Below are 25,573 nucleotides of genomic sequence, written 5' to 3'. Positions count from 1 at the left end.
CTGCTAATACAGGGAAAAATTTTCTAAGCAGTAGAGCACAAGTGAGTAGAACAATAAGCTCCTGGGATCTGTCTTTATAGGTTGCAACAAGGTTATTTAATGTATATCTTCAGAAGGTTAGTATGAATGAGTTTCTGTGCTTTGTCTCTCCTCAACGAGCTATTGTGTTAGAAAACAAGTCCCTATTGTGTTAACTACCCTTACGTGTGTTTCATATGATTGAATTATTGTCAATATGTTTTGCTCTATGTGTGATTAGCTGAAACCTAAGGTGAGATGGCTTTATGCTACCATGTAACATGATGTTTCTTTAGCATTCTATTTGAATCACAGAGCTGCGAACGTACTGTCTCCATTGTCCTAACAATGTACTGAGACTGATGTGTGAAATAAACAGCTCACGATTGTCCCGTCTCCGTTCGTGCTTGTAAATAGTTTGCTGACAGCAAAAGCTGGTCCTTAGAAAAGGGTATGCAGGAAATGCTCACAGCCTGTCAGGGTTTAAGGAGTGTCCAGATAATACTCTTAGTCATGTGGTTTAGTTTCCAGCAGACCTGCGCATGATCTTTATGACTCCCGGCCAGTTTAAGATACTGCATGATTATATGATCCTTATTTGCTTTTTGTTTTCCTTTAAAGGAATAATAGAGGCAAACATAACTCACTTTTTTTCAGAAGATAACCTTTTTTGACAATATTTTTATAAAAAGCATCCTTTGTTTTCCGACGAATTGTATTGTAGATTTCTTTTCCGTCCACTGTATCATTAAGCACTTGTTCTTGGTGCTAGAAAACATGTCAGAAAAACATACTTTAAGCTCAGAAATTGCCAACTATGAAGTTGCAATCAGGATCATCTTACTGAATGCTACCTAACTCATTACTATTGTTCTCTCATGCATTTAACTAAAGCATTCATTTTTCATACAATACACATGCTAGAAATGTATTATAACTCTCCATATTTTCCAAACTCAAAGAAAATAGGGGTTTTCAATACAGACAATCTTCTACAAAGTAAGTCTTCTCCATGTAAAAATAAAAAACATGATGTTTCACCGTGATTTCACTGTGTTAAAATTTATGCTAGTCTTTGAAGATTTATCTAGCTTGTAACTGTCTTCTACCAAAGCTCAGAGGCCTGACATATCATGGATAAACTCTGTAGCAACAAAAATGGTGCAGATCATAATTAAAACAGACTCAAAGTGGCACAGTCCCCCATTAATCTCTTTAGAACTCACATGTTGTAACTGAGCAGAATTCAGGACAAGAGAAGAAAGGAAGAAACAGGAAATAGAAAAACTGATAAATTCACACAATAAAGGGTAGTATCTAGAAATGCAAGTAATAAATATGACCGAGCCAGGTCTGACTTTACTAAGTAAGCTGATGAACAAAAGTTCTTTAGCCATAAAAAAACCCAAGAAAAGCAAGACTATAAAGTAGTAAGGACATCGCTGAGATGAAAAGACATATGCACTGGTTCTTACATAATATTCTACATTTCTTCCTGTGCATATATCTGTAAGAATTATGATTTTGATCAAAACAACAGCAAGATGAAAAATAATTTGGTAATACTAATAGGAATTACAGGACCTACAAAGGAAGCTATATCCATATGTTATGAGATGATAACATAACATAACATAACATGATTATCTATCAAGATAATGTTTTTAACGTAAGTGCACAAGGAGTAGTGCACAAAAGAAGACATCTAGTGGCAAATACTTTTAAGTAAACAGCATATCAGACACAGGAATTCCACCAGATTGACTTTGAAATGATGCAAAACTCTTGAATTTTTTTCTCCCCCTCAAAAACACAGAGCGTGGTGTTACATGGAAGGGAGGTGAAGCTGAACATTAACTGCACCACTGAGCACTACATTTTCAAATAAAGTCACAAGTGCATCTGGCTAGGTTAAAAGAATCTGAAGTACTCTCACATGGAAAATGAGTCAATAAAGAGTTGATTAATATAGAAACTAAGTTTCACGTATGTGAAAAGCTAAAATGAAGACTTATTGCCATTATTAAGAGAAAAAATGAAAAAAGTTAGTAATTAAATTTTCCAAGGAGCAGTCTCAGAATTCTTACTTGCTTTCTGACCCAAGCACATTACTGAGCACAAGTTAACAGCAGGAAAGAATGGGGAAGCACCAAGGACACAACACAATTAGCAGAATAGGAAAGATTGCAATAACAAGGAATGTATCTCTTAGTGAAACACACCAGTTACACCTGTTGATACTTACAGAAAATGAGATGTGAACAGCTGAGTCATTCATTGGAGGACTGGGCTGTGAACAGTTGGCTATGCTAACATACTTGTCCCACACGGATGGACTTAACTTCTGCCATGGCAGTGCCTAAGGTGCTGTGTTTTGGTTTTGTGACTGTAATGGTATTGGTAACATAGCATAGTGTTCTGGCTTTTGTTGATCAGTACCTGTATAGCCTCAATACTTTCTCCATTTCCCTCTCTGCCCCCTTCCTCAGTAAGATGGCTTGCTAGACAATATGCTGGGAACAGAGATAGCCAGGACAGACAATGCCAATTTATTAGAGATACTCCCTGTCATGTAACATCATGATCAGCAATAAGCATGGGGGCACACGGAGGTCTCAGAGAACATCTGGGCATTAGTCTACTTGTGAGAGGTGCTGAGTGTTGCCTTTGTATCACCCTTTCCTTTGTTTATAAAACAGTATTTATCTTAACCCAGGAGTCTTTTTGCTTTTGCCCCATTCCACAAGAATAGAGAATGAGCAAACAAAGGTACAGGTGCTTAGCAGCTCACTAGGGTCAACCCACTACAGCAAATTACATGTATATTCGTTAAGTTCTTTCCAGAGGGAAAGGGAATTATGCATAACACAGTACTACTCTAAATTGTTCTGGTACATGTTCAAGAAAGCTGAGTTCACACCAAAATTGGTAGCAGCAAGACAACTATGAAAACATTACAAAGAGACAGGATCAGCTTCTGCGTACTTAGCTTGGTGAACAGAAGAAATGCTCTCAGATTAATAAAAAAAGATGCCACAAAGGGGTATAAATTGCCTGCAACTCTCTTTAGGGAGGACAGGAAGAGCAAATTTCTGATTTCCACTGAAACAGGAAAGCTCGGGAACAGAAAAAGAAAAGAACAGGTACGTAAATTTTACAACTAGTTAAAAGCTCATGAAAAGGTAATGATGTAGTATGCTTATCACTGGTGATCTCTTAGAATCAATTTCTGCTATGGGGCAAGTGTGCTGCAGAACAAGTGCTGCAGTCCCAGCCCCGCAATCACTCCTGAAGCTTTTTGGTGTGTATAGGTTTCCTGTGACAGGGGAAAAAACCCAGACCCTGAAGAGAGGGCAGACTGGCTCCCCTTAATATGGGACTAAATCAAAGCATGAGCCCAGGAACTAGGGGTGCAGAGTAGAGGTCGAACACCACACAACATAAACAGAACTTACCATACTTTCTGTTTACTATAACCCAGTCTTCAGTAAGTGTATGTATTTGAGGATAAAATAAAAGAAACAGATGAGCTGAAAACATTGAAGCTGTCGATGATTTACTACTGGAGATTATGCTGTTTAACTACCACTGGTATCTCTGCTGTAATTTAGTTCATAAATTGATTTGATAGTGATTCAGTGTGTGACTTCAACATCAAAGGCTCAGAGATTAAATCCTACCTGCATTGGAACAGGATCTTTTAAGTAATATCCTTCAACAATCTGTTCTTTTCTGTAGTGCTCAATGATGTCAGCAATACTGTTCCAATAAGAAAAAGAATACTGAAATGTTAAACACATTAGTTTTTCCACCATTTGAGAATCTGCTTTTCCATAAAACCACAAAAAATGTTCCCTCAAAGTTTTAATAAAATCAAGTGTTAATCATCATAATCTTATTTGACAGGAATATACTGAAGTCAAGAAAGTTCATAAAACTGTATTCAGAATGTATTAACCTAAACTCTGCAAAATATTTTAATGACTTGCTTAAAATGTCACATTAGGACACTGCACTTTCCACATTCAGGTAGTACATGTGCATTACCTGCTTTCCAACCAAGTTGAAAAATTACTATTTCATTGGCAATAATTTTCCAAGTCCTAGAATAATTAGATAAGTGGAATGGGACATATTCTGAGCGAAGTGCAATCCCCTTCTAGAAGAACAGGAATAGAAAACAGAAAAGGTTGGTAGTAGAGCTTATACAGATTACGACTGGACATCACTGAGCTATTCTTTCAAATACTCATGTCAGTAGCACTCCTTTACAGGGATGCACTGATTCTAGTCATCAGATTGAGACTGCAATCGCGTTTGGAAGGCTCAGGAGAGACGTAGTGACAGATACAAGCTGAAATTCAAGGCATTTAAGTTGCTCTAATTTATTTTCACACTACTGAAATTCACATTGTAATAAAGAATAGCAACAGGGACATCAACAGAAATTAATCATTTACATGCAAATATCCATCTAAAAAAACAGCTAAGTAATTAAATAGATAAAAATATACTCAGTGTGACTTCTCAGTTCATGAATACTCAGCTGTGTGTGCAAAGATACAAATAAGGCATGTGTGCAATGCAGGAACAATAGCTTATACTGTAAAAAATCTCAAAAACTTTTAAATAAAGCTATATCAAGGTATCTTGGTTGGCTTTCCTATTTTATTCGGAAGCTATGAACTAGGCAAACTTGATAAAATAACCTTCCCACAAGCACTTTTATTTTTCAGATATGTAAAATGAGGTTAATGTTTCTTTCCGTTTTAATGAAATCAACTAGTTAATTTCAATTTTTACTGAGATACTGTCTGTATATGCTGTTTTCTACATAAGAATTGCAACTGTGTCACACTAAAAAACACAATGACTCAGTCATTACATTTGACAGGTTGAATAGCTACCAGCAACATTTGCTAATCGATCAAACAGCATTACATGAACTTTCTGACTCATCAAATTAGGAATACCTTGACCTTCAATGCAGCATCTACTTCCTTGATTTAAAATGCCATTAGGAGTAATGTAAGGAGCAGGTGCCTGCAAAATTTCTGCAATTTTGTAATACAGGCCAAAGAATAAAGTCAGTTGTATTTAAAAACTCTTTCTGGAGTTAGAGTAACGTTTAGACTAGGAATTCCAAGCCTTGATGAAGCACCCAAGGGCTGTGTTTTTCATTATATGTTTGAACTTCCAGCAAATTTATCAACCTTATACACACAGAAATTTGAACTGAATTATCACCTTAAGAGTATAGTGGTAATTCTCCCAAACATACAACAAAAACAAAGATTTTACTTTGACATTAAGGACAATCTCTAGAAAACTACATATCAAAATACTAAAAGAAATTCTTAAAGCAGTTTGTCATAATTTATTGCTGCTTAACTTTAAAATCTTGTTTTCTGTTCGGCTGCATAGAATCTCTTTCAGACAAATATAATCTACACACCAAGTGAATCCAGCACTGCATTATAAAGTCATCTGAAGCAATAACAAGGTAGTATTTTTCTGAAAGTGTATTATTTATTGCTACAAACCCATTTGAGACTAATAAGAGTTCCATTAACTTGATGATTAATTTGGCATCACCAAGGATGGGGGCCTCGGGGCCTATCATCCTCATCCTAAGTCATGCAACTACAAATTGGCATTTACTTCCATGAAAGGCTGACCCTGCAGCTAGCTTAGTTTTCAGTAAGGATGGCTGAAGACCAGACTGATTAATGAAGAAGGTATTCCAGCAGCCTGGGTGTGAAATGAGCATAGGTTCCTAAGGATCCAATTATTTAGCCTCACAGCATCATGTGAGTGAAGTCATATAAAAAAGTCCACTGAACTTCATGAGGAGACCTTGATATCTTCTCACACACAGCTGCTAAAAACCTCTACCCAATCAGAAGTGACAGAAATTCTCTATTGGGGTAAGAATGCCCTTGTTCTACGTGAGCAGGTCAGGAAAAATGCTGATTTTTTTAAGGCAGACAATGACCTCTTTTTAAGGAGGAAGGTGAGTTCTCACTACTGAAAATACTTCCAGATACAGCAACTCTAAAAAAATACTATGAAAGACCAAGGTGTATTGATAGTTTCTCCCATAAAAGGGGAAAGACTTCATTATTTCTCTTTCTGTTTTGTACAAATTACTATTTTTTTGCCTCAATGGCAAAAGAAATACATCTTAAGTTTGTTCACTCTAAATTAACTGATCAATATTTCTGCTCCAAGTACCAAGCACATACTTCAATGTAATTTAGTAATTTTTTCAACAACAAAGGCATTTATCGCCTTTCTTGTAAATACCCATTTCTATTATTTGAAAACTCTATTGATTGTCTCAGATAAAATTAGCATTTTTATTTTCCCCTTTTCAAATAGACAAGAACTCATGTAGAAGCTTCCAAGCTGCTTCAAACAGAGTAATCTCTTAATTAAAGATACACAATTTATGGATCCACATGATCCATTCAAACTACAATTTACAGAGTGAAGCAACTGTTTGGCAGAACAAGCACAAATACTTCAAGAGAAACAAGTTACACTTAGGTTATTTAAGCTGTAAGAATCTGCTCAGTTAGTAGTAACTACTACGGAAATTAGAGAAAATATTAAGTATAAAGGAAACTACAGTCTTAAAATCATAGTAGTAAATAATTACCAGGAGCAAATTATGCAAGCACAAAATATGCACAATTCCTTTTGCCACAAAAACTCACCTATTGTAGTATCGGCCTCCCATCATAAATTGATTGTTTGATGTTGGACATATTTTAAAACGCTGAATATTTTCACTGGTCCGGAAATAAAGTGAATAATCACCAGGAGTATTATCTGAAGGCCTCACAAGAAAACTGCACACCTGACCAACTGGAAAAACATCATAACGGTGTTATTCTTCTTAGTGATATATGTAAACCCTTAGAAAATCTATTGCTACATAAATTAGAAAGAACTGCACACCTGAAGAGATACAAACCCTATAAAGGTAAATTACAGTAGTGATCTCAAACTAGAAGAACTAGAACTAAACCACCAGAATTAATGAAAAACGGTTCCACTGTAGGCTGCAACCTAGCCATATCTTTGCCATCTCTTTAAAACATCATACAAAAAAAAGCTCGACAACATTTTCAAATCTCTGTGCCAATATTTAAAGTAGGGTATTAAACAATATGAGTCAGAAGTACTGTTTTCAACTAAAAAAATACTTGCTTTATGAAAGTGAAATAATTGATTCCACACAAAACAATTTTAAAAATTAATTAAATAAAAAAAATTTAGATTAACTTTACTTGAGAACATACTCAGTACTGACAGCCATGAAAGTTTTCATCCAATGTAGTATTCTACTGAGGTAGCACCCAGAGGGATTGGAGAATCTAAAACACTCATTTATGCTTAGATATAGAAAGAAGTTTTGCCACAGTTTAATATTAACAGGATTGCTTTGTGTCATTTCACTATCACTGTATTTCACATCAGAAATACACATACCTGTCATCAGCAAATTGTAAGCTTCTTGTTTGGAGATCTTCCCATGGAACCATCTTAACAAAGATGAAGAGAAAAATTAGAAAGCAAGACTACCAGCTCTCTTTTTTGGTTATGCTGACATCCAAGACTCTGGCACCTATGAATTAATCTTTATTTTAAAAGACCCAATATATATGGCTGAGACAATCAATGTCCATGCTACTTAATGATTCTCTCCTCCCAACAACATGAAAGACTAACACTAATAGGTATATAAATAAATTACTTCAATAAAACACTTGGAGCTGATGTTCAAATACAAGTGAGTTTAGAGATTGATATGAATTGTCCAAAAAGTAGGTAATTTCATAGGCATTATTTGAAGTCATACAGCAATGTACTAGCATCATGAAATCTGAAGCTCAAACAAGAAGTTATACACAGAAAACCTCAAACTCAAATTTGCGAGAGCTGTGGAAACAAAACCTAGGTTTGTTAGATTAATGAATATAAACTGCTTTGATCTCACACCTTGCACCTTCCCAGAGTCTTGTGTCAGAGTAGTAGCCCACAAAAGTTCACAGCCTCTGCCTAGTTTTGGCATGATACTTACCACTATTTAGAAAAGCCTGACACACTACAACTTAATAAACTGTATTTAAAGGAAAGCTAAAGATACGGTGCTTTTATAAGAAAAGACTCGAATTTCTGGCTTTCTTTCTATACTATCTTCAGATATTAATATAGATTCCGATGAAAGGTAAACAAGAGCTGAAAGACAGAACCAAAGCTCCACATATCCCCTACAAGCTACTTTCCAAATACGAAATTTTCACATTTGAAGACATCCATACTGCCAAATTGACTAGCAGAACTCAATAAACCAAATAGACCACTGAAATGTCTCCTTCTGCCACCAGCCTCTTGGAAAGTGAGAAACAGCAAAAAAACAGCAAGCACAAATATGACAAACAAATGAGGTCATCAGATCAGTCATCAAGGCACTAGACATTTTTCACAACTATCTGCCACTCATCTTCACTTGTGAAAGTAATCTATTAAAAGACATATCAACACACTACTGATTTTAAGTTTAATTTTTAAATTTTTTTTAAGTATTTAAGTAAATAGAAGGAAGAACAGTCACAGTCCTGTGATTTTTTCTTCAAACTTCAAGCATTATAAGAATCACAGAACTGTACAGAACACAGAATCCTTTGCATTGGAAAATACCGTTGATCATCACATCCAATCCTTAACATAGGACTGCCAAGGCCATCACCAAACCAATGTCACCAAGTGCCACACCTACACACCTTCTAAATCTATCCAGAGATGGTAATTCTACCAAAAGTCCATTACAGGACTTTTTCACATTAGTTATCCCTGCAACTGCAGCAGCTAGTATATAAAGAAGTCTTGAGATTGAAAAAAAAAATCTCTTTGGTCACTTTCTCAAAAACTTAGAAATCTCACAGTGGAACTTGACAAACAGTTATGATTGCTTTCAAACGACAAAAAAAAAAATCCTTACATTTTGCCTTCATGGGGATCTTCTTCTCTTCCCTATGAGAAAATTAACATATCAAGTGAATGACAACAGTACAACTCAATTTAAAAAAAAAAAGTTGTAAGTTAAGATATCTGAGGCATTTTTTACCTAAAAGACTTGCTGCAGCTCTATGAAAAGCTTCCCTCTTCATTCATTAGGTAAAAATTCAGCAAAAATGTTATTTCTGATGATTACTTCATTCATGATTCAAGTCCTTTAGAGGTGGTAACTTTTTACAAAGTTTCAACCTTCTCAGCCTTCCTAGCATTAAATTACCACTGACCTATCAGTCTACAGATCAAACATCTAGTATTGTCACTTCAGTTTAGCTATTCACATCTGGACACAGGCATCAATGAGAAGCATCTCAAGTAACATTGCTATTGGCAAAACACACATGCTGTGTAAGAAGATATTATAAAAAAATCTTTTTTTTTTCTTTTTTTTCTTCTCACCAATAAATTTTTAACCCAAATTTCATCCTAGAATAAAGAGAAAGATCTACCACAATGCAAAATTACATTCTGCTGAGTTAGCGAACTTTTCATGGCAATTGTAAAAATAAACGCAATTGAATGATTCTTTACCAGGACAGTAGATTTTAGGGAAATGCCCAGTAAATTTACAGTACTATTCATTTGCACATATCTTTGGACAATATGAATAAACATTTTCTGATAATAAACTATGTTTAAAAGTTTTAGTTTTTTAGAACTACTAGATGAATTTACTAGATTCAGAAAACTACACAATTAGAAAACAGGCAATTAAATGTCACTAGTTTTTGTTCAGTATTATTTTATAAGAAAATCCCATTCATTTAAGAAATCTGAATACAAAAATTACTTACCACTTCTTCTACCAGGTCTTCCACAATAAGACCTTGTTCATCTGTCCGTAGGTTTGTAACCCACATCCAGCCATCTTCCAATTCATTATGGACAATAAACATGTCTCCTTTAAGGAAACTGAAGAAGTTACAGCAAGATTTAAATCAGAGATACAATCATAATTTAAAGTTTAAAGAACACAATGAATTTCCATAAAATATTTGGGAAAACCTATTCGTAAAAAATGCAGGAACTGATAATACAAGCACATGTGTAATTTTCCTCACAGTTAAGTAGCCACATATACAAGTTTTCATACTTTTGATTTATGTTTAGTATCTAACATATATTTCAGTGCTCTCAACTTCAAAATGTGCTAATGGATAAAACAAAAATAGGTAAAACACAGTAATATTGTTTTTTTATCGAGAGATCAAATATGCAACACAAGTAAAATAACCCTTAGTAGTCTATAAGAAAGTAATGTTCCTTTCATTGAAAAATTACCTTGCATAATGCAAGTTGTAAAATACCTATTCATTATGTTCTCACATATGAAGACAAGTGATGCAAAGAGAATACAGAGCAGTTACCAGAGATGCCATGCAATTAGCTACAAGCATAAGAAGCATTAACATTCAGAATCAGAGAATCACAGAATCAAATGGGTTGGAAATTACCTCTGATATTACTGAGTCCAACCTACTACCAAATACCACATGTCAACCAGATAATGGCACTAAGTGCAACATCCATAATCTTCCGAGACAGTGGTTCCACCACCTCCATGAGCAGCATTTCAATGTCTCATCACCCTTTCTGTGAAAAATTTTCCCCTAATGACCAACCTAAAGCAACCCTGTAAACTAAAGGGGAATTTAAGATTATGTTCTCTTATCCTGCCACTGGTTGCCTGGCAGAAGAGACTGAACCCTATCTGGCTACATGCTTCTTTTAGGGAGTTGTAGAGAGCAATGAGATCTCCCTTGAGACTCCTTTTCTCCAGACTGAGGCCCTGCAGCTGCTCCTAATAGGACTTGTACTCCAGATATTTTACCAGATATTTATTACCCTTCTCTGGACACACTTCAGGACCTCAATGTCTTTCCTTGCATGGCCCAAAACTGGACATGGTTCTCAAGGTGTGGCCTCACCAGTGTTGAGCACAGGGAAAGAATGACCTTCTTAGTCCTACTAGCTACAGCACTGCTGATCCAAGTCAGGATGCCCTTGACTCTCTTGGCCACCGGGGCATAGCTGGCTCATCCTCAACGAGCTGCTGAACAACACCCACAGGTCCATTTCCACTGGGCAGCTGTCTAGGCCTGCAGAGAGTTTATTGTGGCCAAAGTGCAGGACCCAGCACCTGGTCTAAGGGAGTTTTTATTTCTGGAGACTTGTGTAAGTTACTCCTTAAATATTAAGAACACAAACTCAGGTCACATGAAAACCTTTCACTGCAGCACAGAATTTTTAACCATGTTTCATTATGCATCAAGGTACAGGAAAACCAATAAAGAGTGAAGCTCATTAACTACCATTGCAATTAAAAATTTCATAGCAAATGTCTGTGGCACGGCTCTCATATGAAGTAGGCTAACAGAAAAAACAAACCACTATTGAAAACAAAGAATAAATTCAACTATTCAGCTTTAACAGGTAACAAACAACAAAAGCACCCTCCATTACTGCATAGTTACTGCATGGAAGACATGTTGAAATTAACTCAGTAATACTTCAAACTTAAGAAATATTTATTATGATATTAAAATTCTAAGTCAAAATTCTCTGAAATACATAATTACTTCAAGAGCATATTAATTCAATCTAGAACAAACTTGAGAACTCGGGTCTCAGCTATGCCATGAACTGAACTATTTTAGCCATTTAGACATCAAAACACCAACTCTGCATTTCAGCTCTGTCCTAAAAGAGGAAGAAAAGGTTTAATTGCCTATAATTTTTGTTATGAAGCTGACAGGTACAATAAGACACGTAAAAGATTATTTTTTGTTGCTCTCCCACAGAGTAGGAAGCCTTAGTTGCAATGTGCCATTAGAGAGCCCGTTCCCATCTATGACCTTAGTAAAACACATAATTACAAAAACAAATATCCTCATATCATCCTTTAAAGGATCAGACTGGACTGTGAGTCCTGGACTAAATTTCCATCCAAATGAGGATATAAAGCTCTCATACGATAATAATCTTAAACCTAAGAAAATTCCCAATTCAACTGGTGTACTACATCAGTTTACGAAATCTGTTGCATTAGAGAGATCAGAAACCACCACAAATCATTTTCAAATCCTCCTATTTTTTCAGCAGGAAAAAAATTATCTCAAAAAAGCAGTATCAATCCCAAGTAAGCAGAAAATGGTCTTCTATTGAAATACTCACTTCTTCCATTCTTAAATTTGTAAGTAGCCAAGGCCCACTTTCTCTTTCTAGTGATCTGAATTGTTTCCCTCAGCTACACATCTAATAGTTCTGTGTCAGTTTAGAAAAAAACCTAGCTCATTTCTTTCACACACTCAGATAAGGCATTTCCATACAGAATTCTTTGACACATAAATTTGTCCTTTTGGTAAAAATCTAGGGCTTTATAAACATATTTCAAAATTATAAGATTTTAATTCTATATACCTTTACGTACCTTCCATTCAATTAATGCAAACAAATATACCAAGAACAAAATTTCTTACTCTTATTTCAAACCAAAGAACAGAGAGATATAATCTGTTAATCTAACCACATCAAGTTTAAGATGCAACTGGAAAATACTTGCATACAAACACCTACGTAAATTATAACTATTTATGAATACTCTTGAGAATTTCACAGCTACTGCTGTTACTCAAACATACCTTATTTCATCAGTTTCTGGCACTTTGGTGTAAGGTAGAATTGCTCGAACTCGCCTTCTGTCTTCCACAGGCTACAGTTTAAAAAAGAGCAATGTTTTTTTCTCTTTACTCTGTACTGTATATTCTATACTGTAGAATCTTTTTCCCCAGCCTTATGCTATTCTGAGGCAAAGAACAGAACTTATATCCACCTTGCCAGTTTTTTATTTCCAAAGCTCAAAACCACTGTCAACTACAAACATATAATTTGTTGAACTAAGAGCACTTACTTAAAATTTTTTTTCACTTAGAGCGGAAATAACATCCCAAATTTTAAAATTCAGAAACATCTTTATTCAGGTTTCGGGTTTTGTTACAGGGGATATTTTGCAGTGGTTTTTTTTTCATTTTAATTACTTTTGTTGTTTTAAGGATGGGCATGTGAAAGAAACCTTGGTTATCTACAGGATGCATTTTGAAACTACTGCTAGATATCCAAAATGTGACAGAATAGTGATAGTTACACAGTAACAGTGCTCTTTATTACAAGAACTGAACTTTATTACAAGATAACAAGTATTGTCTTGTTTTCTCTGTCTACTTAAAATGATGTTACTACATTGTGCAATAACTGCAATACCTATATCTTCCTCATTATGTATTTTTATTAAATAGCAATTTTTTTCATCATTACTTTGTATCAGTAAAAATGCATTTTTATACTCCCTATAGTCCCACGTATGCCTATGCCAAACAACAGGAAACTTTCTAAAATTTTTTTCCCAAAGAAAATTTTGAATTGTGATTAAAGTTACAAACGTTTTAGTAAGTTGGTCTTCAGGAATTTTTTTTACTTGCCTCTGGAGGTGCTACTGGAAATAAGAGCTTTTCCCCTTTCAGCAAGCAGGACACATGACTGTAATAACCGATCAGGTCAGAGAGTGAAGCAAAGCGACGTCCACCAATGTAGTAGTCTCCACACATGGCAATAATCCTGTTAATAAAAAGAACAGAAGATTGACATTAGAAAAAATTTTGCTACCAATTTTTTTTTTAAGAAAAGGAGATTAGCATCATGTTTAATTCTTAAAACAGCACCTACATTCAGCAAAATACAGTATTACAGACCCTTTGTAAACATGTAAAAAAACCTAATGAATACATATATTTTATAAGCCACCAGTTTTTTATCTAAAGAAAGTGCTGATTCACAGAAAAAGACAGCACATTTGTCAGAACTAAATGAAATAAAATAAAAAAAAGTAAGCGTGAACATCCTGGAAAACTAAAATAATGCACTACTACACAACAGCATTATTATTTGTATCATGCACGACAAACACCTTTTATAATAGGCACAAAATGAACAAAGTAGCAAAGTACTTTAATAAAAAATTACTACACCTCAAAACTACACAATGCAGAAAACAAACACCATCAAAAATTAGTCATTTTGTTACAGTTAGTTTAGCATCCATATTAAATGTTAAAAAATTATTTTGGAATAATCAAAGTATCTCCTGAAACTCAATTAAAAAAATTTATATCTAATGGGAAAAAGCTCACACAACCATTTCAGTAGTTAATGCATAATCTGAATTAAGCTGTTTCTTCCAAGAAGCAATGTAAAATGCATACAAAGATGAATCTTCAGATATTAAGTCCAAGCTCATAAGCATATAACACTGCAACAGAAGTCAGAAAACAATGCTCAGGACATATGCTGAAAGCTGTTTCCAGCAAACCTTTCAATTACTAAACATATAATCTATTCGTGGCTTTTGCTTTGGGCTTTTTTTTGCTTGTTTGGGGTTTTTTTGTTTGTTTTGGGAAGTGTTTGTTTGTTTGGGGTGTGTTTTTTCCCCTCAAAATTAAGGAAGCAACCAGGCGTGCTAACACTTTAACTATGATAACTACAATGATTACTATGGAACGGACACAAAACAATCTCCTTCACTGACTAATGAAACCTGCAGGGTGCTTTAAGTCTACTCAAACCACTTTAGGCAAGCTTCTCTATCCAGATATTTTTGGTTTCCTCACACTTCGGTTCTTCACCCTACAAAGTAATTTTAAAGTAGCATGATTTAAAACAATCAAACACAAGTAAAAAGCTGTACAATTAAAGCTTTAAGAGCCAAAAATACTGCATTGTAATGCAATCATTGTTCACTTTATTGTGTTCTGAAACAAAAAGTAGATAGATCAAAATAAAACACTTAATTCTCACCTAAAATGATTGACATTTGTTTTACTAAGGAATGAAAGCACAAATGAACCTGGTCTCCGATCACTCTCTCGAATAAGGTAACTTCCAGGTTTTCCTGCTTGTCGAAGACGTTCTTCTGCAATTGTTCTGTCAAGTTTTCCATGATACCATCTGAAAAAGAGTAACAATGGGCATCCTTAGAACTTAAGGGTTTTGCTTACTTTCAGAAAATAGACCTGAGAAAGGAACAAAATCTTTCAGTCAAAACCCATATAACTCCAAAACTTTGTGAATCACGTTGTTACAAGTTCAACCTCCTAGATGACTCATTTCCAAAAACAGTATTTTTAACATAGCAGAGTTTTCCAGATAACCTACTTTTCCCAAGGAACAACCCTAAGAGGCAGAGACTCTACACATATCATAGTTTTTATCTCCTCCCTAATTTGTTTACTTTAAAAAAACAGAAACTGAGGTGACTGACCTGGCTTGGAATTACTGTATTTTAAGCCTACGAAGATGTCAGTTCAGGCTCAGTATCCCAAAAGCACAAACGCAGAAGTGAATTCTATCAGACTGTTCCTCAGCTGACAGTGATGCTGATGCAGCAAAGCCAGTAAAGAATTGGACAGCAGTCACCAGGCTACCATCCAGCCCCAAAATCAACTTTTCTAATCACAATGTGCACTCTCTCAATCAAAAGTGAGTGCTGATACATGGCAATCACAGACTGCAAAATATGACAAAGGAAATCTTTAATCTACTGCTGCCATTCAAGCATTCAATCACCTTTCTCAGGTTATTTATACAGCCTGTGTCAGAACACTTGTTCTACTTCAAATGATCAAGATTAACTTGTTCTTCTTTCAAGAAAGTAGTGATATAGAGCAGTTTTCAAAGACAGCCATTCTTCTCATTACCTTCACCAAGCCACAGCATGGTCAGAGCTATATATTGCAATAATTCATTAGCTCCTCCACCTAATTTTGCTTGATCAAACCTTTTATTTTTACACTCAGAAACTGTCAGCTTCAAAACAGCCAGTGTTTTAGACAATTAAAATCCTTCACCACTTCAGATCACATACCATTTAGCTCTAACACTTCAGACTGTTTTGTAAGATTCACAAACATGCAATTTAGAAGATATGTAAATGATCTCTTGAATCAATATATGCAAAAATATCAAATATTTCACAGCATACAGCTTCAAAATTTTAAAAAATTAAAAGTTGAGCTGTTGATAAAATCTGAACAAAAGCAATTTTTTTCTACGAAATGGAAAAAAAAGCTTTGAGAGCTTTCATCAGAACAAAACCTTGATAAACCAAACCAAAAAACACCATTTCACCAGTAGGAGCAGCACAAGTATAAATACTGTTTAACCTGACAAACCTGGGTGCTTGCTAGTATTGCTCCCCCCTGCTTCTCTTCCTCATCCTGATCAAAACAAGCTAGACCAGTAGAAGCACCGTTGTGTCTGTACAACATTTAAAACTTGCAACTGCTGCAGACCTAGTTAAATCAGCAAGAGCCTGTGTCATTCCATTCCAGAGCAAAGCAGCTTCATTCATGAGCAGAAATCTGTCATTCAGAGACAGACACAAAGAAGTGGTCATGCCTTCTCGACAAGGAGAGTCTTTTAGGAAATGAAGCAAAACAAAGACAGCTGATTATCAAGTAAGATTAAGATTAAATATTCTGTGTGTCAGTGTGCCCAGCGCAGCTGAAACCTGAGTGAGTTTGCTCCCAGCACGTTGCAACTGGCATTGCTTTCCTGGACAGACTGACTTTCATGAAGTATATAACTCCTCAACATTCCATTTCTATTCTAGACTAATAACAGATTGAGTTTTTATTTGCTCCTATTTATCACACACTTGAGGAAAATAATCTTAATTCTATTGAGAGACCCATTGCATTAAAATGCCAAATTTAAAGAAAGGCACAATTTCAAAATGAAGAAGTGAGAGTCTCAATAAGAATGCAAATTACACAAAAAATTTTACAGAATAAATAGAAAGGCAGGAGCAGATAGAAGAATTTTTCTGTAAAGGACCAGGATTTCTAACAACAACAGCACAAATTTAGGTGCCCCAATTCTCAGTTCAGGAGCGTCAAACAAAAAAGACACCCTCGTTGCTGGTGATGGCAATATATATATATTGTTATATGCCACATCCTTTAACACTGAACAGGCTATACTTTGTCCCATTCAACACTTTTATATCAAGTGTACCAGGAGACATTTATTACCTGGTAAAACATTTAAGGAAAAGTTTGGTTTTGGAAATAAAAATATTAAGTTAACTTCTGAGTGAAAATACATTCAGTGTCACTGAACTCACATATAAAATATTAACTTCTGATGCAAAAAAACACTGTATTTACAGCTCACACTGCATTAGTGTAATGTACCAAATTACAGTATAGTACTAGTTGCAGAAATAAGCATTAACACTAAATTTAATACAAATGACAGTAAAGCAGTCAATATTGAGCAATGACATGAGAAAATAGCTCAAGTGATATACTCAGGAAACCTTGTAGATTTTATATATCTTTAAAAAAATAGGATACACATTTAAGTGCAAACTTGTATAATACCTTTAGAGTATGCAAAACGGTTGTCAAGAAATAACTACATTTTTTCAAAGAGCAGTTTCATCAATACATAAAAACAGTTTATTCACATAATACATAATCCAGGAGCACTGAAAGACATCACTGTCGGAATCAATGTCATATAACCCATCCTGCTATCACCAGTTTTCAGTATTATAGAAAGATACATTCTGCAACTTCCCATCATAATCTTCAAGGACTTTGATAGCAAACAGTAAACACTGTTTTACAAAACTGCAGTACTCAATCTCATTTAAGGGTATTGACTAATCTAATGAGCACTAATGAAAGATTTTAACATCTCTTACGCTGCACTACAAAGAAAGATCCATCCAATAGTCAGTTTTATCCAAAGAAAGTAGAACAGAAATGAGTAAACTACAGAGCTAGCCATACTCCTAACTAAGAGAATAGAACACAGAACACTCTGATGGAAATAAACAGGCTACCATCATTTCTGAAATGAAATAAAGTGACTCCCAGATCCTTTCGTTTTAAGCTCCAATCAGGTAGTTGAGTGAAGCCTGAGTATTTCAGCAAAAATACATCACAGGAAACCACCTCTCCCTCTGAGTTTTCTACCTCAAGATTTACAACTTCAATATTTTGCAATCAAAACAATTTCAAATTTATTGTTTTCAGTCCAAAGCAAAGCCAACCATAGAGATTCTTACTGGATGCAAAAGGAATTGCTATGTATGGTCTACTATAAGTCTCATGAAAGGAATTAATGTTTGGATGTGAAAGTATCACATTAAAAACCTGCCTAGCTTATCATAAATAAGTTGCCAAATGACTGTGACTTACAAGTTCTTACACTCAAAATTCTAACGCACTACTACTTAGATGTACATCCTCCATCATTGCCAAGGACAAGATCCCTATAATGTCTCATCAGTCATCTCTGCTTGTTTGCCTGACCCTACCTAGGAACACTTCTGTATTTCTAAAATTACCTTTGCATTTTTTTTAAATGCTGACAATCCACTCCTTTCACTGTGTTTTGAGCAAACATAATTCAATGACATTCTGAATCACAGCTAGTACTCTAACAATGCAGTTACTGTTACAACATGCATTGAAAGAGAGTAAGTATAAGTAGCCTTGCAAGCATATGTTATAAAATTATTCAACTATAAAATGTCCTATCAATTATAGATTGCAATTAAGGTGTTTTTTTCTGTGACTACCTGTTTAACTTGCCTGCTTTAAGAAACCTGTGTAATTGTTCTTTATTTTGCTTCTAAGAGAATACCAGTAAAAGGCTTCCATGTTTCAGAAAATTGTCAAAACTGTGCATGAAAATGCTCCCATCTGCCAGTTTATTTCAAAAACAACATGTTCAGAACTCCAACTCTATCTATCACAATTCAATTACAACATGCAGACAAAGACACAATATCACAAAGAGCCTCTATATCCACACATGCAACATACAGGTGCACAGAAGAATGGTGCCTATACCACCGCCACACTGAGTGGCTGACAACCATACGTCAAGTCATGAACGTCATGGAATGATCTGCACTGCAGTCAGAGCTGCGACCTCAGGTCCACACGCAATCAAGAGATCCCTATATTTTCCCAAGCTACATGGAAGATGTTGGGTAGTCACACCAGCCCAATTAGGCCCAGCCAGCCATTTCTAGATGCATTTAGCAAGTTCGCAGTATAGCTATATGGCTTCTGGCCCCCACCACCACAAGACCCGTGCAAGGAACAAGCCATTCACAAAAAAGCAGTAGATGGTGAATTTACTATATGGAAGGAGGCAGCTGGTATTACATGTAGAAGCATGTCACACTGTACAACCAATCTTTATTTACATATTTCCTTTTTACATGTGGGAAAAGCACGTGTGAAGTTTTGCCACACAGGCACACTGCTGGCTTAGTTCACATCCTCATGCCCACATGCTTCTCTGCAGAGCTGCTTTCCAGCTGTTTAGCCCCACCACGTGCTTAGTGTTACTACTCCCTAGTGCCAGAGCTCTGTGTTTCCTTTGTCCAACTACACAAGCTCTCTAGCAGCCCAATTCTCCAGCCTGTCCACATCACCCTGGATGTCAGCACAGCTACCTGATGTTTCAGCTTCTCCTCTTTCAATTTTGCATTATCTGTGAACTTGCTAAGGGTGCATGCACTCTAAGCAGGTCACAGTACTGGCCCATGAAGGCACCCAAGGGAATACTCCCAGTAATTTGCTTCTATCTGGACTTCGAGCTGCTGATCACCATGCTCTGTTCCTAGTCATTCAACCAGTTTTCAATGCACCTCATGTCGTTTAACCTAAGTAATACTCCATCAGTCTGCCTGCAAGAAGACTACAGAAGACAGTGTCAAAAGCCTTAGTAAGTTATGGAAAACTCTCTCCCTTTCTCCCCCAAGTCAATGACTACATCACAGAAAGCTCTTAGGTTGATTAAGCACAATTTTCCTATTATAAATCCATGCTGATTACTTCTCACCACCTTCAGCACAAAATATGATTAAAAGATAATAGCATTTAAATATATTATATATTAAATATATTAAAATTTAATAACAGAAACCTTTTTCTGTTGCATCACTAACAAGACTGATAGAGAAAACATTTTATATAAAAATAAAAACTATTCAAGACCACCTTCAGTCTTTAAATAGTGCATAAAAGTAAATAAAGCAGGTCAAGTGTATAAACTCTGTCAAGCTCTGAACATTTTACTAGTACTGACCATACACTGGAGGGACACTGAGGAACCAACCCTGCAATACTTATGCACAGTACAAAGACTATGTTAAAACAAGACGTCTTCTCCTCTCTTCCACTATGCCTACCAGCAAGACATATTACAAGATGCTTATTTTTCTGGGGAGAAAGATATGAAAGAAACTGAAAAACTACTATGGGAATTTTGCAAATTTATGCTTGAACCAAAATATGGAGTCCTATTCTGAAGAGACCTAAGCCCTCACTAGAAAATCTGTGTTCACCTTTCCTTCACAACCACAGAACATACAGACAAAAAAACTTGAAAAAACACAGTACAGTATTACACTTCTCAATGAGGTAGGCTAGTAAAAGAACTGCCAAAGTCCCACACTGGTATTATGGGACTCAATCAATGACACAAAATAAAAACTAAATAAAGAGCATGTAAAACATTCTAGTTACTGTTTAAACAAAATTATATTCTCTAATTTTAACTAGAAATACTGACTAAACTACTGAAAAATCATCCTCAAACTTCTGGCTTCAAATGCTGTCCTACTTCTGGTTTTATTTATCTAAAGTTTTCATTTACTTATGAACTAACACACTCAGTTTACTTACTGTTTCACTTCCTGCAGTAGGTTAGGTACAATATTGTTTCACTGTGTTTAACCACTCATTTAAGACTACTTCTAACACCACACATCTCACTGGAAGCAGCCCAGAATACACTACCCACCGACTTTTGAAAAACAAGGTGTTGTCTTCCATGCACAACAGGAACTACTGAAGAAAATCATTATCTAATAAAGACAATATTCTATGCTAACTACATTAACTGCTAAACAAAGAAACCTCACACGCTAAAATCTATTGACATCACATTTCATTTTCTTTATACAGGTACCTAACTAAACACACCAACATTATTTCCTGATAATTTACAGTGCAACAGATTCCTTCATTAGTCTGGAAAAAGGCCTTCTGCAAATTATTCAGAAAAATTTTTTTCTTGAGTTACTGAAACAAATGCAGAACTTTCAGCTTGCCACCTCGAATACTCATGTGAAGATACTAGAACTTCACTGTATGATGAGGAAAATGGTCTACTTTAATGAAATCCATTCTTATTCATATTTCTCGGTCTTCATCTTCAGTTTTTTCTCATTATGCTGCCTGAATAAACTCCAAGAGTGACTGTAAGAATATATCTGCTTTGGGCAAGATTTGTTTTAACCAAAGAGTATTTTGACAGTCTATTTCATTTTGCGTGGTTGATCACTTTCAGATTTCAACTGATTTCCATTTCAAACTGATAAGCACTGCTCAAAAAACACTATATGAAAATGCAAGTTTTGCAGCAATACTGGAATGGCTCCTGCCACATTAATGCAATGCTAGGACAGAAAATAATTTTAAATCAAATACATAAAAAAATCAGCATTCATTCATTCATTAAATCCCAAGGCATTTCCTTATGCTATTTGAGCCTGTCTCTGAGGTCTGCAAATGGGGGAGAAAGCAAGGGGAAAGATGACCTAAACAAACTCAGCATTACCTTTATTCCCTAGTATCCTGTGCATCCCACCTGGTATTAAGCTGCAACAGAAACACACCACTGCTGTGCTCTATAAAAATGAAAGCGCACACACCCACACACATACTGAATAGACAAGCCTCAAATTAGCTTCACTCCAGATCAAAGATTAAAAAAAATCAACCCTACTGTGAGATTCTGAGTTTGTGAATAAAGAGAAGGTCTTATATGCTAGTATCCTGCCACTGCTTGAATATTAAAAAATACACAATAAAATTAGATATATTCCCCAGATCTCCCTGAGCAAACCATATTTACAGCATCCTCATGGGAAGTGCAGAACCTGCAGGTGCTTCATTTCCCATCTCTCTGTACTAGTTACTACAAAAGCAAGAATGCCAAATCTACACTATTTCAAAGCATACTCATGTTTAAAAAAGCATTTGTAACATCTTTATAGCCTAAAAATTGGAAGACTAAGAACTCATATTGTGTCTGGTTTGTGTTTGAGCTTTTTTGTTTGCTTTGTGCTTGTTTTTTTAATCTGCAAAACAAGCTCAGAGAAGCTTGTTATAAAGGCTATTATAATTTTATGTCCTACTTAAAATGCAAATGGCTCCTGAAATCGTAAGAGTATGTAACATAATGCCAAAGTTAACTCTGCTAGTCAAGTTATGACAGAATATAAAGAAGAAATCCAAAATTTCACACAGATTATTAGTTAACTTTCTACCTATCTAAATATGTCTCTTAAAATACAACTGTATGTTATTCCCTAAATTATCCACTATACGCAAGAACTACAAAAACAACACATTTATAGAAATTATACTAATGAAAAAATGCAAGCCTCTGAAACCATTTCAGTTTGGGGAGAATATGATAAGGATATGGAAGAAAATGCTTATTTTCTATTCTAACACACACCTTGGAAGTGCTTTGAGTAAACCTGCAGATTTTCTATAGTGAAATCCAAAGGTTGTATTAAGAGTATTTACTAATTACATGGACTCTACATAACATTATCTGATCTTATATTTCACACAACTTAAACAAAGAACTAGTCTGCCTCTAGTGGAAGATTCTTTCTAGTACCAGCACTAAAGGAATCCAAATTAAACTGATGTACGGATAAATACAGTAAAATTTAATTATAAGTTTATAATTTATTCCAAATGTCTTCTCTCTCCAAACATAACCTTTATGAAAACAACTTTAAATTGGCTGAGCAGCAAGGCAGTTAAAACATTTATAAAAATATCTCTCTGTTAACACTTTTAAAATTGGAAATTATTTTAATTCCTTTTAAGTCCAGGACTCAAGACTGCCTGAATTTTTAAAAAGATCCAACAAGTGGGCATTACTTTGGCTGTTTCTATATGAAATGGAAAATATAAGTTATCTTCTTTTTTGTTTTTTTAAACGGAAAACAATGCAACACAAAATGAAGACATAGTAAATTAGGTCTTTTATACCATGGATGGGTTTTTTTTACTCTATTTACAGAAATTAAGTTTATTACTCTACCGTGAAGGGGCTACCAGTGACTGGAAACGTCTCCCCAACAGGTAGTTTAAACGATAACCAGAATAACTCACTCTTCCTGGCAGCCTCTGCAGTACTGCTATGAAAACTTGCTAAAAACTAATTCAGCCGCCTTTTTCCCGTGAGCTGATGCCACTCACTACCGGAGGACCAGCTCCCCGTGAAGGGGAAGGAGTCCGACCTCCCTGTTGCCGCCGTTCACTCTCCTGACTTGAGGGTGGGCTGCGCTCCATAGACCACGGGCAGTGTCCCCGTGAAGCAAACTTCCTGCTGGAACGGAACAGCAGGAGGGAGGGAAAGTGAAGAGGTGGGACGCAAAACTTCTGCGAGACTGCCAGCCGAGTTTGACACACTGTCTCCCCGGCCAGCGGTGGGGGCCCGGGGGCGCTGTACCCACTCCCCACAAGGATTGAGGCGGGGGCGGCGGGTACTCACTGATTGGTGGGGGGCGCGTTGAGCGGAATGGCCACCTCCTCTTCCTCGTACTCCGGCCCGTCCAGTGAGTCTCCCTCGTCCACCCCCAGCCCCCCGGCCAACGCTGGGGGGGGCGGCAGCGGGGGGAAGCCGGGATCAGCAGCCGCAGCGGCCGCTGGAAGGGCTGGCCCCACGCCCAGCTCCAGTAGCTCCAGAACTGAGCACAAATCCGGCCCGCCTGGGGGGCCGCCGCCGACCAGGAAGGGGCCTTGCGGCTCCGGCGCCCGACCGCGGCACAAGGCGGGGCAGTGCCCCAGCTCACCGGCCGCGGCGGCTCCCGCCGTCCCGGCCACAGCGCCCGAGCCGCCCTCCTCACCCGTGGCCTCGGCCGCCATCATGTTGAGCCTCACCGGCAGCTTTACACCGGGGAGGAGGCGACAAAGGGGCTCCGGGCTCCGGGCTCCGGGCCCCTGCCCCCACCACGCCCCCCCCCCCCCCCCCCCCCCCGACCCGGCAGGCAGTGGACTGGGACGCGGCTGAAACTTCCCGGCAGAGACGGCCGGGAACAATGCCCGACTGGGCGGGGGCTGGACCGCTCCACAGGACCCTACGCGGCTGCCTCGGCCCGCAGCCACCCCAGGGAAGCGCCGCCCGCCCGGGGAGCTCCGCGCTTGCGCGGCACCTCTGCGCTTGCGCGGGCTGCGCGGCCCAGCCGGGCCAGGGGGACAGGTTTCGTTCCGCGGCCGAGGGGTGGGAGCGTGCGGTAGTAGGGTGATTCACTAGTTTAACACAACGTGCGCACAACACAACACAGCTCTGAACCCGTACGATCCAGGGGCAGAGCCATGCCTTTTGAACACCTACAGGGATGATGACTTCATTACCTCCGTAGGCAACGCGTTCCAATGCTTGACCACCCTAACAGTGAAGAAACGCTATTGAGTGTCTTCCAATCAGCTTATTCTGTAATCTGAGTCTCCTTTCACTGAAAGGGTCGTCAAGCACTGGAACAGAGTCCTGGGGCAACAGTGGATTTGCCATCTTTGAAAGTATTCAAAAACCATGTGGATATGGTGCATGAGGACATGGTTTCATGGTGGACTTGTCAGTGTTAGGTTGATGGTTAGACTCGATGATCTTGGTGATATTTTCCAGACTTAATGATTCAGATTCAATTCTAACAGTATTTAAAAATACATCCTGGTGGTACTGTTTACCTTGTAAGAACTGTGACTCCTTGTCTACTTTACTCTGTACTTCCCTGAAACTGTCTTTTGTCATGTTACTGAAGCTTGCAAGCTCTCAATCCCACTTTATGCAAACCTATACCTACCTTCACCATCAACCATTTTTCTCCCTAAAGTGGATTATTTGGTACATCAGCTTCAGTTCACAACTAAATACCTCTGGGATCAAGAAGACGTCATGTGATTGCCATTACCAGTCAGTGCAGTATGTAGATATCTTTAGATTTTGTATTTTTCTCCCAGTGTTAAAAGAGCTTACAAATAGCAGCACGTTTACACTTGCATGTTTCTCCACAGTTCTCAAAAGGCATCTAAACATTCAGGTTTTCAAAGCTTTGCATTACCCAAAAGTATTAAGTGAATTTTTCCTGAGGCAACTAAAACAAACTATTGCTCCCACTTTCACAGCTCTCAAGCTCTGTTTATCTGCTGAAATTGTTTCATATCTTTCCTTCTAAGGGCGAACTCTGCTTCCAACTTACACTACTATGACATGGGGAATTATGCTGGTTTTGTGCCCAGGGTCACAGTGAAAAGAGAAGCTGGCTTTAGCCCTCAGTCTATATCATTGTAATACACCCATT

General features: G+C 37.1%; 1 protein-coding gene across 2 annotated transcripts in view; it reads right to left on the bottom strand.

Annotated features, from left to right (window-relative positions):
- RASA1 (RAS p21 protein activator 1) overlaps positions 1–24,140 on the bottom strand; it is a 45,421-nt gene extending 21,281 nt beyond the window's left edge. Inside the window, exons 1-10 of one of the 2 annotated variants that reach the window (XM_059491725.1) lie at positions 23,764–24,140; positions 14,953–15,102; positions 13,581–13,716; positions 12,744–12,814; positions 9,897–10,014; positions 9,029–9,060; positions 7,516–7,568; positions 6,738–6,888; positions 3,699–3,777; positions 666–786 (exon numbers count right to left, since the gene is read on the bottom strand). In XM_059491725.1, coding sequence (XP_059347708.1) covers positions 666–786; positions 3,699–3,777; positions 6,738–6,888; positions 7,516–7,568; positions 9,029–9,060; positions 9,897–10,014; positions 12,744–12,814; positions 13,581–13,716; positions 14,953–15,102; positions 23,764–24,140 — 1,288 coding nt within the window. Of the gene's footprint in view, positions 1–665; positions 787–3,698; positions 3,778–6,737; positions 6,889–7,515; positions 7,569–9,028; positions 9,061–9,896; positions 10,015–12,743; positions 12,815–13,580; positions 13,717–14,952; positions 15,103–23,763 lie in introns of those variants that run through there. The other variant, XM_059491726.1, reaches the window with a different exon arrangement.
- Positions 24,141–25,573: the final 1,433 nt, after the last annotated feature.

Source organism: Ammospiza nelsoni, chromosome Z, assembly GCF_027579445.1.
Source record: "Ammospiza nelsoni isolate bAmmNel1 chromosome Z, bAmmNel1.pri, whole genome shotgun sequence".
Classification (NCBI taxonomy): Eukaryota; Metazoa; Chordata; class Aves; order Passeriformes; family Passerellidae; genus Ammospiza; species Ammospiza nelsoni.
The sequence above is the reverse complement of the archived record's forward strand: the minus strand, read 5'-3'. Positions and strand labels throughout refer to the sequence as shown.